This window comes from Pipistrellus kuhlii, unplaced genomic scaffold, assembly GCF_014108245.1.
Source record: "Pipistrellus kuhlii isolate mPipKuh1 unplaced genomic scaffold, mPipKuh1.p scaffold_m20_p_1, whole genome shotgun sequence".
In the NCBI taxonomy this organism is placed as follows: domain Eukaryota; kingdom Metazoa; phylum Chordata; class Mammalia; order Chiroptera; family Vespertilionidae; genus Pipistrellus; species Pipistrellus kuhlii.
Window position 1 is genome coordinate 15870618 of NW_023425404.1, and position 13563 is coordinate 15884180.

Sequence of the window (13563 nt, forward strand, 5' to 3'; positions counted from 1 at the left end):
CCCCAGCCTAAAAACAAAACAAAAAAAAGAAAGAAAGAAAAGAAGGAAGGCCTCTGGATGCAGGAGCGACCCTTCGACCCTTGCTCCTCAGTCTGTAAGTCCTTACAGGAAACTGGTTTTGCCAAAGCTCCCTTCAGGCTGAGACCCAGGACACAAAGGAGGCCACTCAGGCCTACACACATGAAAGGCCAGAATGCAAGGCTCGCCACACCCCGTTCCTAAGTGAAAATGCTCCTGGTTTTCCTGGTTTTGGTTTAGAATGGGGCCTGGATTTTTGTTGTTTTAATATATTCTTATTGATTTCAGAGAGAAAGGGAGAGGGAAAGAGAATCATTGATTGGCTGCCTTCTGCATACCCCACACTGGGGATCAGAGCCTACAGCTCGGGCATGAGCCCTGAACCGAATCCAACCTCCTGGTTCATAGGTCAGCACTCAACCACTGAGCCATGGTGGTTGGGAGGGATCAGGCCTGTTTTAAACCCCACTGCTCATCTGCTTCCTGATCGGGCAGAGAGAAGAAAAACCTGCCCCTTGAGTCTCAGACACACAGACTGTGACTGATCACACCTCCCAACACGTGGGAGGCTCTGGTCTAGGTGTGCCACACACCTGCTGACATGGAGTTTCCTGACTGAATATGGAAGGCAGCGCCCACCTCAGTTTTCTCACCTATGAAATGGGTGCGATGCCACCAGCCCTATTTACTTTGAAAGCAGCCTGGGCAGGATGGAAAAGAGAGCAGTGAGAAAAAGCGCTTCCAAGGACCAGGTCCCTGCAAGAGCAAGAACAGGCCTCTGATTTACAACCTCAAAGTACCTGCCCTGCTTCTTGGACACCTGCAGGGCCCCCTGGCACCTTCTCCACCTGCTCCTAGTCTGGAGGCTGCCTGTGTGGGCTGCACCACTGGGCTTCCTAGCTGGGGGGCACAGGTTCAGCCAGTGGAGGCACCAGCAGGAGATCAGAAGGGGGAGAATGAGGTTGGGTGTTCTCCCCAACCTGGGAGCTGTGGGATGGCTACAGGTGCCCCAAGACCACAATTCTTGTTGGATGGCGCTCCTCCCCAACTTTCAGACCCGGGGGTGGTGACACCCTCAGGTGCAGTCATCAGCCTTGCCCAACACTAAGCTGCTCCTGTGGTTCTCTCTCTCTTGCCCACACTCTACCTAATAAAAGAGTAACATGCTGATTGAATACCTTCACGACACCCACCAGCTAATCAGGAGTGAGCATGCAAAGTAACCCAACAAAGATGGTGGGTTAATTTGCATACATAGGCACCAAGTGGCCGGGGACGAGTGGGGTGCAGGCGTTCTGCACCATCCCAGCCTCTCCTGGCCTCTGGGCCGCGTGGGAAGGCAAAAGGTGGCTCCGAGCCAGAGTGAAAAGTTGCTCTGGCCAGGACAAAGGCAGAGCCAGCAGCCAGGGGAAAGAAAGCCCAATCTTGCACAAATCTTCATTAGTCGTTTAATAACCCTCTTAAATTATCCACATTGGGTGTGCCACCTTTCTCTGGCCTTTAACCTGAACCTCACCAGCAACCCTGGGAATTCACTGGTTCTTCCCTTTCCTTCTGGGGTTAGAGAGTTCCTGCAGTCTCATAAGTAATGATAATGGCTACCGGCACTGTGCCATGCATTTTATGTATTTTAAGTATTTTTATTGATTTTGGAGAGAAAGAGAGAGAGAGAGAGAGAGAGAGAGAGAGAGAGAGAGAGAGAGAGAGAGAGAGAGAGAGAGAGAGAGAAACATAGATGAGAGAGAAACATCAACCGCTGCCTCCTGCATGCTCCCTATTGGGGATCGAGCCTGACACCCAGGCATGTACCTTGACCAGGAATGGAACCAGCGACCTCTCAGTGCACGAGAGGACACTCAACCAATCGAGCCACACTTGCCGAGGTGCCATGCATTTTAACTCGTCGTCTCACTCACTACAGCCCCTTGAGGAAACAGGCTTAAGGAGACTTTAACTTGCCCAGGGCTGAAAGCTTGTAAGTGATAGGATGTTCACCCAGTAACCCAGTAACCAGTAACCCAGGGTACTGGTTAAATGTAAGCGGCAGGATCAGATGGCCAGGATTCACACCCAGGCTAACATTTAACCAGTGCCCTCTACTGAACACACTCCCAGACTTTCTGGGAGAGAAGCAACGGGTGTTTAAGCTGTGGTCCATGATGCAGCCTGTGTGTTCTTCCACATACACACCTAGCCATGTGGCCACAGGCTCCTCCTAACCACCTACTTCTCTTTGTTTACCAGCTGTGTGGTTCTGAACAAACCACTTAACCTCTCTGTGCCACAGTTTTTTAAATTAGTAAAGTGGGGATAACAGTATTGCCCTCAGAGGGTCATTGTGAGGAGGAAGTCCTTAGAACAGGGCCTTACAAACAAAGTGCTCAGAGTTACCCGTTATTAATACCGTTAACATTTCCCAACTTACCAAAGTTCTCTCCCCCCCAGATGTCCATCTGGGCATCATACTTTCCCAGGTGGTTAAACCAGGACTTGTCAATCACGAAGATGCCTCCAGCTATGACGGGCGTCCTGGGGGATGAGAGAGGCAACACGTGAGCTTAGGAAGCTGGAAGCCCCTGCATGTGGCCTCAGGGCCCCAGGCCACTGGCCCCAGAACCCCCTGCTTGCAGAGTCCCTGGGGCCCAGAACAGATTCCGCACTTAGACTGTATGTCCCCAGAAGCCCCGGTGAAGGATACGGCTCGCAGCAGCCTCCCCGGGCCCTGGCCCAGGGAAAGGAGGCTCTCTCTGGAGCTCCCAGCAGCCCTGACCTTATGGGCTTGTTGGGGTCTGTACGGGCAATCTTCTGCTCCAGCGGGATCTGCTCCCACTTGAAATGCAGGCTCCAGTCGAATCCTAAGGAACAGAGGAGGGTGAGGATGGAGCTCAGGGCTGAGCCCTTCGGTGGCTGTTGGCCCCCCACTCTGCCACCCCTGAGAGTCTCCGGTGATCCGAGCCCAGCCCAAAGGCCGTGGGCTATTTGTGCAGTCATTCCTTCATTCAGAATGAGACAGGTCCCTGCCTCTGCAGAGTTCCAACCAGGACGGAGATGACAAGATCAATCAATGAATGGATAATATGTCAGTCGGGAGTGGAAAGTGCTTAGAAAAACTAAATAAATAAAGGAAGGGTGCCCACAGTATTCTGGTAAGGGCAGTCAGACGCTGCCCTCTGTGGAAGTGACATTTGAATATAGACCTGAAGGACTGACCCATGCGGGTTTCTGGGGAAAGGGAATTCCAGGCAGTAAGTGCAAAGGCCCAGAGGTGACATCCCAAAGGAGAAACGCCTGGCTCCCTTGAGAATCCCACTCAATCCCAGGATCGAATTAATGGTTATGTCCACTTATTGGAAGTCTGGGCCCCAAATATAACATCCACTCTGCCCACGCACTCCCAGCAATAGGTTCTCTGGAACAGTCTGTTCCATAGAACTTTCGGCAATGATGGACATCTTCCGTATCTGCACTGTCCAATATGGTGGACACCAACCACATGTGTCTAGTATAGGGGTGTTGAACTCAATCAGAGAAGGGGCCAAAATCTAAAATCCAGCCTAAATCGCGGGCCGAATGGTTTACTGAACAGTCATAAACTGTCATTGTGATGGAAACGCAGCGGAGTGCAGTGATGACAGCGAGGTGCGGGCCACATTGCAAGGCCTGGCAGGACAGATTTGGCCCTCGGGCCTTGTGTTTGACACATGTGGTCTAGTACAACTAAGAAACTGAATTTCGGCCTTTTTTTTTTTTTTTTTTTTTTTTTAAACATCTCTCCTTTGTTGCCTGAGAGATGCATAAGGGGGGGGGGAAGATGCTTAAGAGGGTTTTATTGATTTTAGAGAGGAAAGGGAGAGGGAGAGACAGAAACATCGATGAGAGAGAATCATTGATTGGCCGCCTCCTGCATGCCCCCTACTGGGGATCGAGCCCAGAACCCAGGCATGTGCCCTTGGCTGGAATCGAACTTGGGACCCTTCAGTCCGCAGGCCAATGCTCTGTCCGTGGAGCCAAACCAGGTAGGGCTGGATTTTGGATTTTATTTACATTTAATTAATCTAAATTTAAGTAGCTAAATGTGGCTTTTGTCTATTGTATTGGATCATACAGCTCTAAAGTCTTGAGCAGAGCTGTCCAAAAGAAATATAATGCAAGCCACAGTTGCAATTAAAATTTTCCTAGCCATATCAAAAAGCAACAAGAACATATTAAATTAATTTACATAATACATTTTAAACAAAATATACCCAAAGTATTATAATTTCAACTTGTAATCAATATAAAAAGTTACTAATGAGATATTTTACATTCTTTCATACTAACACTTCAAAACCTGGTACGTATGTTATACTTCTAGCACATCTGAATTCAGACTAGTCCTATTTCAAGACCTCAACAGCCCAACGTGGCTTATGGCTACCACATCAGACAGCACAGATCCAGACCGCTTCCAGGGTTAGGAATTCACGCAAGGCTGAGGGTTCCTCCTCCCCCACAACGAAACAGCTGTCGTATCGTGTCCATCTGCCAGGACTTGGCCATGGTCCTGGGCTCTCAATGCTTGGGGGGAGGGAGAGACTAGCTTGGCTGCCACTGTTGGCTCGGCCCTTTGTCCCCACCCCAGGGCTCAACCCAATCCCTTTTCATTTTCTGGAAGTGAGGGTGTCCAGAGACCCTCTGGCACAGCTGGGAAGAAGAGCATCCAGCCAGCGCGTGGCCTGCCCTCACCTGCCTGGCTTCTGGTCTAGAGCCCCTCCCTGGGGAGCAGGACCCACCTCCGCGAAGGTCAGCAGATGCAGCAAGGTAAGCAAAGTTGTCCAGGCTGATGACGTCAATGATGGGGCTCACCACGCGGGTGTGGTCCTGGGAGAGAAAAGGTGAGGCGGTGTGAGGCCAGGGACTCTGTGAACAAAGGGCCAGCCGCCTGCTCTGGGAGGAAGGTCTCTCCGAGGCCCAAGACCATGCACTCAGCATTTCCTGCAGGGACGGGGCAGGCTCCCAGGAGGGGTCCTGTATCATCGCATCCGAGTTCCTGGAAGGTCCCACTTGTGCTCCAGGGGCACAAAGCTCTCCCAGCCTCTTCCTCTCACGTCATGGTGAGCCCCGCAGGAACCTCACCTCCTCACCGAAGCTTTCCCTGATGGCTTCAGGCTGAGGCTTCTTCCTCCTTAAAGCTGCTCTCACAGGTACAGGCTAGACCATTCCCGGGACAGTGAGTCACATGCTGCCTGAGGTAGTTCTTTTGTCGCTGGTTTGAACTGTTGTTTTATTATTGTCTCCACTTTGTACATGTTTGGCTTGGGCCTTCCCAACTGGGCCAGCAACAGCTTGGGGGCAGGGACCCGGAGTTCCCTGGGTTCCTTTCGGGCCGCATCCACTTCAAGGCCAGACTTACTACTCCCTTCATCACCTCCAAAACATCGGTGGTAATGCTAATTTTACTAAAGTTCCGTTTAAAAAAAAAAAAAAATCCTCACCCGAGGAGTGAGGATATTTTTACCACTGATTTTAGGGAAAGTGGAAGGGGGGTGGGGGGCAGGTGGGGAGAAAAAATGTCTATGTCATAGACATATTGATTGGTTGCTTCCCATAGGCACCCCAACCTGAGACTGGGACTGGAACCTGCGAGCCTCTGGCGCGAAGGCCAACACTCTAACCACTGAGATCACTGGCCAAGGCTAAAGTTCTTTTTATTGGGGGGAGGGGGGTGTGTACTGGTGGTGGTGAACTGTCATATACCACATGTGAAACTTAGCGCCCTCTATCAGCCCTCTGTGGAGGGACCTGGGCCAGAGCCCCTTCTTCTTCTCCTTCCTCACACTCTGCATTGACCTGAAAATTCTCGTCTGAAACTTGGAATCTAGCTCTGCCCCTCAGTTCACACCCCGTCTCAGGGCGACAGAAGCCTGGGAGGTGGAGGACCAGGGGAGACCATCCATGGTTTCTCTGTGGGGCCTCAGCTTAACCTTCTTAAGAGACTTTTATATACTGAGGTACGATTCCCATTTTCATAGCAATTTTATTAGATATACTAATTGATATACCATAAAATTCATCATTTAAAAGTGTGAAATTTTATTTTTATTTATTGATTTTTTAGAAAGAGAGGAAGGAGGAGAGAGAAACTTCTATTTGTTACTCCACTTACTTATGCATTCATTGGTTGATTCTTGCATGTGCCCTGGCCAAGGATTGAACCCACACCCTTGACTTATCCGGGTGTAGCTACCCAGCCAGCGCTCAGTATAGTCACAAGGATTTTAGAATAGTCACAAGGTAGTGCAACCACTATCTAATTCCAGGACATTTTTATCACCCCCACAAGAAGCTCCGTACCCATTAGCAGTCACTCCCCTCTACACCTGCCCTCTAGCTCCTGGCAACCACTCACCCCCTTTCTTTTTCTATGAGTGTGTTTATTCTGGCTATTTCACGTAAATGCAGTCATATACTGTGTGTTCTTCAGTGACTAGTTCCATTTACTTAGAATCAGGTTTTCAATGTTCATCCATGCTGTGGTATGTATCAGTACCTCATTCTTTTGTGTGGCTGAATAACCTTCCATTGTACGGATATACCACATGCTGCTCACCATCCATCAGTTGCTTCCATACTTTGCCTGTTCTGAATAATACTGCTCCGAACACCGGGCACAAGTGGTTGTGGGGACGTTTTCGTTCCTCTTGGGTTATGTCTAGCAGTGGAGTTGGTGGGCCGTCTGGTAACCCTGTTTAAACTGCTGGGGAACTGCCGAACTGGTTTCCACGGGGCCACCCTGACATTCCCACCACCAGTGCATGGCTGTTTTTGTCCCCATCCTCACCAGCACGTGCTACTGTCCATCTCCTTTATTACAGCCATCCTGTTAGGTATCTCGCTGTGGGCTGGACTTGCATTTCCCTAATGACTGAAGAATGTTGAACACCTTTTCATGTGCGTGTTGGCTATTGTGCATCTTCCTTGAAGAAATGTCCGTTCAAATCCTGTGCTCATTTTTAAATTGGGATGCTTGTCTTTTGATAGTTGGAAGTTGTAATCATCTCATCTGTCCAAAACCTCCCCATTCTACATCACAGCAGGCACAGAGGAGGGGCCCCCTGTCCTCTTCTCTCCTTGAGAACGCTGTTCTCTCTCCTCCCTCTTTCTCCGGCTTCCCAGCCTAACCCGCTCCACCCCCACCAGGCCCAGTGCAGGCCCCTGCCTCCCCAGGAGGAAGTCAACCATGCCCATTCCTGTCATATGTTTATGGCTCACTCAGGCTTTCCTCCCGTTTAATTCTCACAGCAACTGGATGGGACAGATAATACAATCATCCCCATTTTCAGATGAGAAGCTTAACGTGGTGGTCACTCAGGAGGCAGCAGGCCATTTAGGCTCCTCCTCTGCCTGCCCAACATCAAAGACGGTTCACAGCCCCTCATGCCAAGAACCCGAGGGGCACATCCCAGAGCCAGAGCTCCCCCGGGGACAGACGACTCACCTCCTTCACCCGCTGCAGCAGGGGCTGCAGCCACTCCACGTTCACCTCACAGTGGCTGTCCAGGAAGGTGAGGACGGCGGCCGCAGCCACGTCCGCCCCGCGGACTCGGGACCGGATCAGCCCTGCAGGGGAAGCGGACGGACGGGAGGCGCTGAGCCCATCTGCTTCCCAGCCATCCCACAGAGTGTCCGGGCGCTCCGCCCTCGGGACCGCAGCTTCCCGAGTCACCGTGATTGAACTTGAGTTTGTACTTGTTTATTTCCTCTCTGTTCCTTTCTCTCGTCCATATCCAAGAAGCATCATTACTCCAAGGCCATTCTCAGAATGGCCTCCGTGTGCTAGACACCGGGCTGGGCTCCGGGGACACACTGGTGATCAGGCAGAGTTCGGGGCATGGGAACTGCAGTACAGTGTGGTGTGACACCAAAGGAGAACCACAAACCAAAGCCTTTCCCCACCTCCGGGACTCCTCTGCAGGAGGACAGGCTGGAGTTAGCACGCGCCCCTTCCCTCACCTTAAGCATGTGTAACCGCTCTGAGCCTCAGCTTATCACCTTGAGGTTCAGAGAGCACAATCCCTGCCTGTCGGGCGGGGTGCCCGGTGCCCAGGAGGCCTACACGTGTTAGATTCTGCCCTGCGTCCACCCCTTTCCACATGGCTCACCCGTGGCTCATCGACGGTCGGACAACGGCCTGGTCAGGGGTGGGGAACTACCTGGTCAGGAGAGAGGAGGCCCAGCTGGCCCTGCTAGGACAGGCTGGAGGGAGTGTGGCCTCTGTCCCACCCTTTTAATCCAGAGGTAGAGCTATAAAGCACCTAACTTAAACCTCCTTAATTTAACTACGTAAATTCACATCTATGTTGGGCAAAACCCCAGGGAATAGCATATTCCTACACTAAAGGCACCTCACAACCCTGGATAGTAAGTCCTCACTTAACACAGTGCATAGGTTCTGTGACTTTAAGTGAAATGACATATAACAAAACCAGTTTTTTTTGCCATAAGCAAGAATTGAGTTCCTATAGCAACTCATCAATGTTATAATGAAACCATATTATTTAAGAACTTACTATACTCAGAGATTTCTCTCTCAAGGTTCATTCCACTATGAAGTCCACTCAGCTTGACTGGTTTTTCTTAAATATGCCCATCACATAAACACATCTCTCTCTCTCTCTCTCTCTCTCTCTCTCTCTTTCTCTCTCTCTCTCTCTCTCTCTCTCTCTCTCTCTCTCTCTTTCTCACACACACACACACACACACACATAAACACACACACACCCCTACCATCAGTGGCTCCCTACCATCTGCCTTATCAAGTCTAAATGCCTTTCTCTGGCTTAAGGTCCTCTGTCATCTGCCGTCACTCCGCCCATTCCCCTGCTGACCAGACCCGGATTCTCCTGGGAAGGGAGTGTGAGCAGAAGGAGGTGAAGAGTCTGGGCTTTGGGGTGAGCCCCTCCCTGGATTGGGATCTGGGCTCCTCTATTCTTCCCCACCCTGGGGAAATTACCGAACCTCCTCAAACCCTGTTCCCTTATCTACAAAATGGGGGTTATGGGCTATTATGAGGGCTGACCATGAGAGAGCAGAAAAAGTGAACGCCTACGGCAGGATGAGTGCTCGGAGGAGGGCTACTAGCATTCCCTGTGTGCTTCACCTGACCCTTGACCTTCGACCTTCGACCTTCAACCCTGGCCTCTGCCTGCAACATCCCAGAGCCTGGAAAGCCCTCCTCTGCTCACTGTCTCACCGCGCCCCTCACCCAATCAAGGCCCACTCCCTGATCACCCCACTTCCTCTCTTCTGATCTCCACCTGAATCACTATAACCAGCCTGGTGCTGTGAATGCTGACCCCTCGGCTGGATCAAAGCTCTCCAAGGGCAGGGACCACGTTTTAGACTTCCTTTGCGTCCCCTAGAGAGCGCAGCCTTATGCTGTCGTTGATGCCCAAACACCTCGTAGTTAGAAATGAGGTCGTCTGCTTTATCCCACCCTTTGATTGTCCCAAAGTACTTCTATGTAGCCTATCTCATTTAATCTTACAATCACCGCGCAAGGCAGAAAGGGGACTATTATTATCCCCGTCACCAACTTGCCTACAGTCATGCCGGGAGAGAGGCTGGCCTGAGGCACAGGAGGCTCTTTCCAGAGACTTTGGTTGTCGCCACAGGAAAGCACAGGGCCGTGCTGGTTCGCATGACACAGCACCCAAAGGGAGTGGGCGTGCAGAGGTCTAGGCCCAAACGGGTCCGCGGGGGCACCCAAGGTCCAAGGACTTACCTTCCCTCCGGTCGTTGCGCAGGCACTTGACCTTGGGGATCCTGGTCAGGAGCAGACAGTCTTCAGCTGAGGGTGGAGAGGAGGAAGCTCACTGAGATCACAGGTGGTGTGGCCACCACGGGAACTGCCCTGGCCCAGGGGAAGGGCTGGGGCCGGGAGGCATGCAGGAGCGTCATCCGCAGTGGCCCTGTGTCCCAGGCCACACTAAGGACTGCCTGTACTAATGGCTTCACCCCCAGGGGCGCCAGCACGGTCACGTATCTAACATTTGTGGAGCTAGACTGACAGGTCAATCTTCTCCCTGTGCTTCAAGTGTTTAAAAATGTCACCTCACTGGTGTCCCATCACAGAAACACCACTCTTTCCCCTCCTTGCAGTGCTGGGAAGGGACCCCAGGAAAGACCGAAGACTCCAGTGGCGGGGCAGAGGCCGGCAGGTGGCGGCCGGGACAACCTCCAGAGGGCTCGCCTCGGCATTCTGGGGCGAGGGGGGTTTAGAGGGGGCAACGAAAGAAGGTGGGTACTTACGATCTGAGCTGAAGTCATCCACTAAAATGATCTCCTGGATCAGGTGGGCAGGAGTTCGGTTCAGGACACTGGAGCAGTGACGGGGACAGAGGAGCCCAGATTTAGGGGCCACTTCTCCCTGCCATGGGGCTGCCTTCCCTCCACTGGCCAAGGGCAGCTGCTTGCAAACCTTTGGGCCCTGATCAATGGATGAGCAGCACCGTGTTCCTCAGGCTCTGCTAAGGGCCCAGCTGACCCGAGGTCTGGCCCGTCAGGCCCCTGGAACCCACCGGGTGGGGGGTGAGGACTGCCCTAGTCTGGTGGTTGGGGCAGGACCTGCAGCTGCGCTGGCTGCTTGCCCGGGGCCACCCCCGCTGACAGAACTACCTGCCCGGAAGGCTCCTGAGGCTGCCCCAGGCCTCAGGAGTCAGGAGAAGTGTTCTCAGGAAGCCCCCAGCGCTTTCCCTACCATCACCCCCACCCCCACCCTCCTCTCCTCCCTGGGAAAGGAAACCCAAGCTTCTGTTACCCCTGGAATACCATGGGGCGTGCCTTTTGGAGTCCAGTTCTCCTCTAAGCTCATTAAAGAAGCCGGCTGAGTAGGAGTTAGGCCTGACCACCGGGCCATGCTCTCCGAATCACCGACAGGCGCCTCCTGAGCTGGCACCATCTGCCCGAGGCCTCACGTCCAGCCCGACCTCTCCCGTTCCTGTCCCTGGATTCCTGCCCTCCTCCCAGGAACCTGACCTTGTCTGGGACTATGTACCTTGCTAACAACTGACTCTGGGGTCTCCCTGACTCTGATTCACCAGCCCGGCTTCTCAGAAGGCAGGACTCCCCCTCTCAGGGCCCGCTGGTCTTCACCTGTCTGGCCACCTGATCTCAATTACCCGCCCCCCCCCACCACCCCACCCCCACCCCGGGCTCAGCAGACCACCCGGGGCTGGGGGAGCAGGCTGGGGAGACAGGTCCCGAGGGGGCTCACCTCTTCACCGTGCGCAGCAGGGTGGATCGGGCTTCGTTGTGGAAGGTGATGATGACGCTGGTGGCCGGCAGGTCGGAGGAGTAGGTCAGGGACGGACAACTGGGAAGGGAGCAGAGAGGTCAGAGGGCAGCTGTGGGAGGGTCCTCAGGGCAGGTTCTGAGGCTTGTCTTTGTCCAGCCTGCTGCCCCCTCCCCATACCTCTGGGGGAGGGAGAAATAAAGCCTACAGCCAGCATGTGGGTCTTGCCTCTTCCCACCCACATTCCATCCATCCAGCCTGGAGTCCTTGGAGGATCCCACGGGTGGGGGCCCTCAGACAGAACTCCCTGCCGATGGAGCAGCCAAGAGACAAAAGCTGGGGGGGGGGGGGGACTTCTGTTTTGTCTCAGACACCCTGTGGCTTCTTCCTTCTTACCGCCCCCTCCTCTCGGCCCCAATGACATTTGGTAGGATCTGGAGAGCAGTCACCCCCGGCCTGCTCTGCTGTGAATGCCTCCCTCTCACTGCCCATCCTAACAGCTGGCTGCTGACACCAGGCATGGGGCAGCTTCGCCTCCCGTCTCCGCCCCTGCCTCTGCCCCTCCGCCCCTGCCTCTGCCTCTGCCCCTCCGCCCCTGCCTCTGCCTCTGCCCCTCCGCCCCTGCCTCTGCCCCTCCGCCCCTGCCTCTGCCTCTGCCCCTCCGCCCCTGCCTCTGCCTCTGCCCCTCCGCCTCTGCCCCTCCGCCCCTGCCTCTGCCCCTTCGCCCCTGCCTCTGCCTCTGCCCCTCCGCCCCTGCCTCTGCCTCTGCCCCTCCGCCCCTGCCTCTGCCCCTGCCTCTGCCCCTGCCCCTCCACCTCTGCCTCTGCCCCTGCCTCTGCCCCTCCGCCCCTGCCTCTGCCCCTCTGCCCCTGCCTCTGCCTCTGCCCCTCTGCCCCAGTCTCTGCCTCTGCCCTCCGCCCCTGCCTCTGCCCCTCCGCCCCTGCCCCTGCCTCTGCCCCTCCGCCCCTGCCCCTGCCTCTCCGCCCCTGCCTCTGCCCCTCCGCCCCTGCCTCTGCCTCTGCCCCTCCGCCCCTGCCCCTGCCTCTGCCTCTGCCCCTCCGCCCCTGCCCCTGCCTCTGCCCCTCCGCCCCTGCCTCTGCCCCTGCCCCTCCACCTCTGCCTCTGCCTCTGCCCCTCCGCCCCTGCCTCTGCCCCTCCGCCCCTGCCTCTGCCCCTCTGCCCCAGTCTCTGCCTCTGCCCCTCCGCCCCTGCCTCTGCCCCTCCGCCCCTGCCCCTGCCTCTGCCCCTCCGCCCCTGCCCCTGCCTCTGCCCCTCCGCCCCTGCCCCTGCCTCTCCGCCCCTGCCTCTGCCCCTCCGCCCCTGCCTCTGCCTCTGCCCCTCCGCCCCTGCCCCTCCGCCCCTGCCCCTGCCTCTGCCCCTCCGCCCCTGCCCCTGCCTCTCCGCCCCTGCCCCTGCCTCTGCCCCTCCGCCCCTGCCTCTGCCTCTGCCCCTCCGCCCCTGCCCCTCCGCCCCTGCCCCTGCCTCTGCCCCTCCGCCCCTGCCCCTGCCTCTCCGCCCCTGCCCCTGCCTCTGCCCCTCCGCCCCTGCCCCTGCCTCTGCCCCTCCGCCCCTGCCTCTGCCCCTGCCTCTGCCCCTCCGCCCCTGCCTCTGCCCCTCCGCCCCTGCCTCTGCCCCTCCGCCCCTGCCCCTGCCTCTGCCCCTCCGCCCCTGCCTCTGCCTCCGCCCCTCCGCCCCTGCCTCTCCTCTGAGAAGACAGCAAAGGCAGTTCCCACCAGCCCACTCCCTCCCCAGCCGCTCTTGCTCGCCTTCCCCAGACACCACATTTTTGGCCCTTGGCTCCCCCTCCCCCCCACCCCCCACCATGAAAAGGGAAGGAAAACACTCAAACACTCCACTCCTGCCAGCCTTCATATCTTCCTGCGAAGGCGTTCTTCACACTCCCGGGGCCTGGGGAAGGCGGCCGCAGCGCTGGTGTTCATGGCAATCGTCTTTATTACAATTGCTCTCTGACTATTCCAGCAGCGACTATTTTTTTCATGACGGCGTTCATTCCAATGACAGCCGCTTTCAGCCGAATTCCCAGGCCCGTTTCTTGCAGAGCAGACGGGAGGCCCACCGGCCTGGAGCCCACCCCCGTGGGAGAAATCCTGAGAGGCTGCAGAATAATTCCCCTTGAGGGGGGATGGGGGTGGGGGTGGGGTAGGAGAAATTCACCAACCCACCACTAGCTTGGATTTGAAGAGTCTCGTTTTAAAACGTGTGCATCCTCAAGAGGAACTTCTCAGTGCGCGCTCACCCTCACACCAGGACTG

General features: G+C 55.4%; 1 protein-coding gene across 1 annotated transcript in view; it reads right to left on the reverse strand.

Annotated features, from left to right (window-relative positions):
- The window catches only part of GALNT16 (polypeptide N-acetylgalactosaminyltransferase 16), an 83712-nt gene that overhangs the window by 14732 nt on the left and 55417 nt on the right, over window positions 1–13563 (reverse strand). Inside the window, exons 3-9 of the mRNA XM_045579330.1 lie at window positions 11273–11371; window positions 10309–10376; window positions 9782–9847; window positions 7496–7617; window positions 4791–4878; window positions 2789–2873; window positions 2444–2547 (exon numbers count right to left, since the gene is read on the reverse strand). Of these exons, the coding sequence (XP_045435286.1) occupies window positions 2444–2547; window positions 2789–2873; window positions 4791–4878; window positions 7496–7617; window positions 9782–9847; window positions 10309–10376; window positions 11273–11371 (632 nt within the window). The remainder of the gene's footprint in view (window positions 1–2443; window positions 2548–2788; window positions 2874–4790; window positions 4879–7495; window positions 7618–9781; window positions 9848–10308; window positions 10377–11272; window positions 11372–13563) is intronic.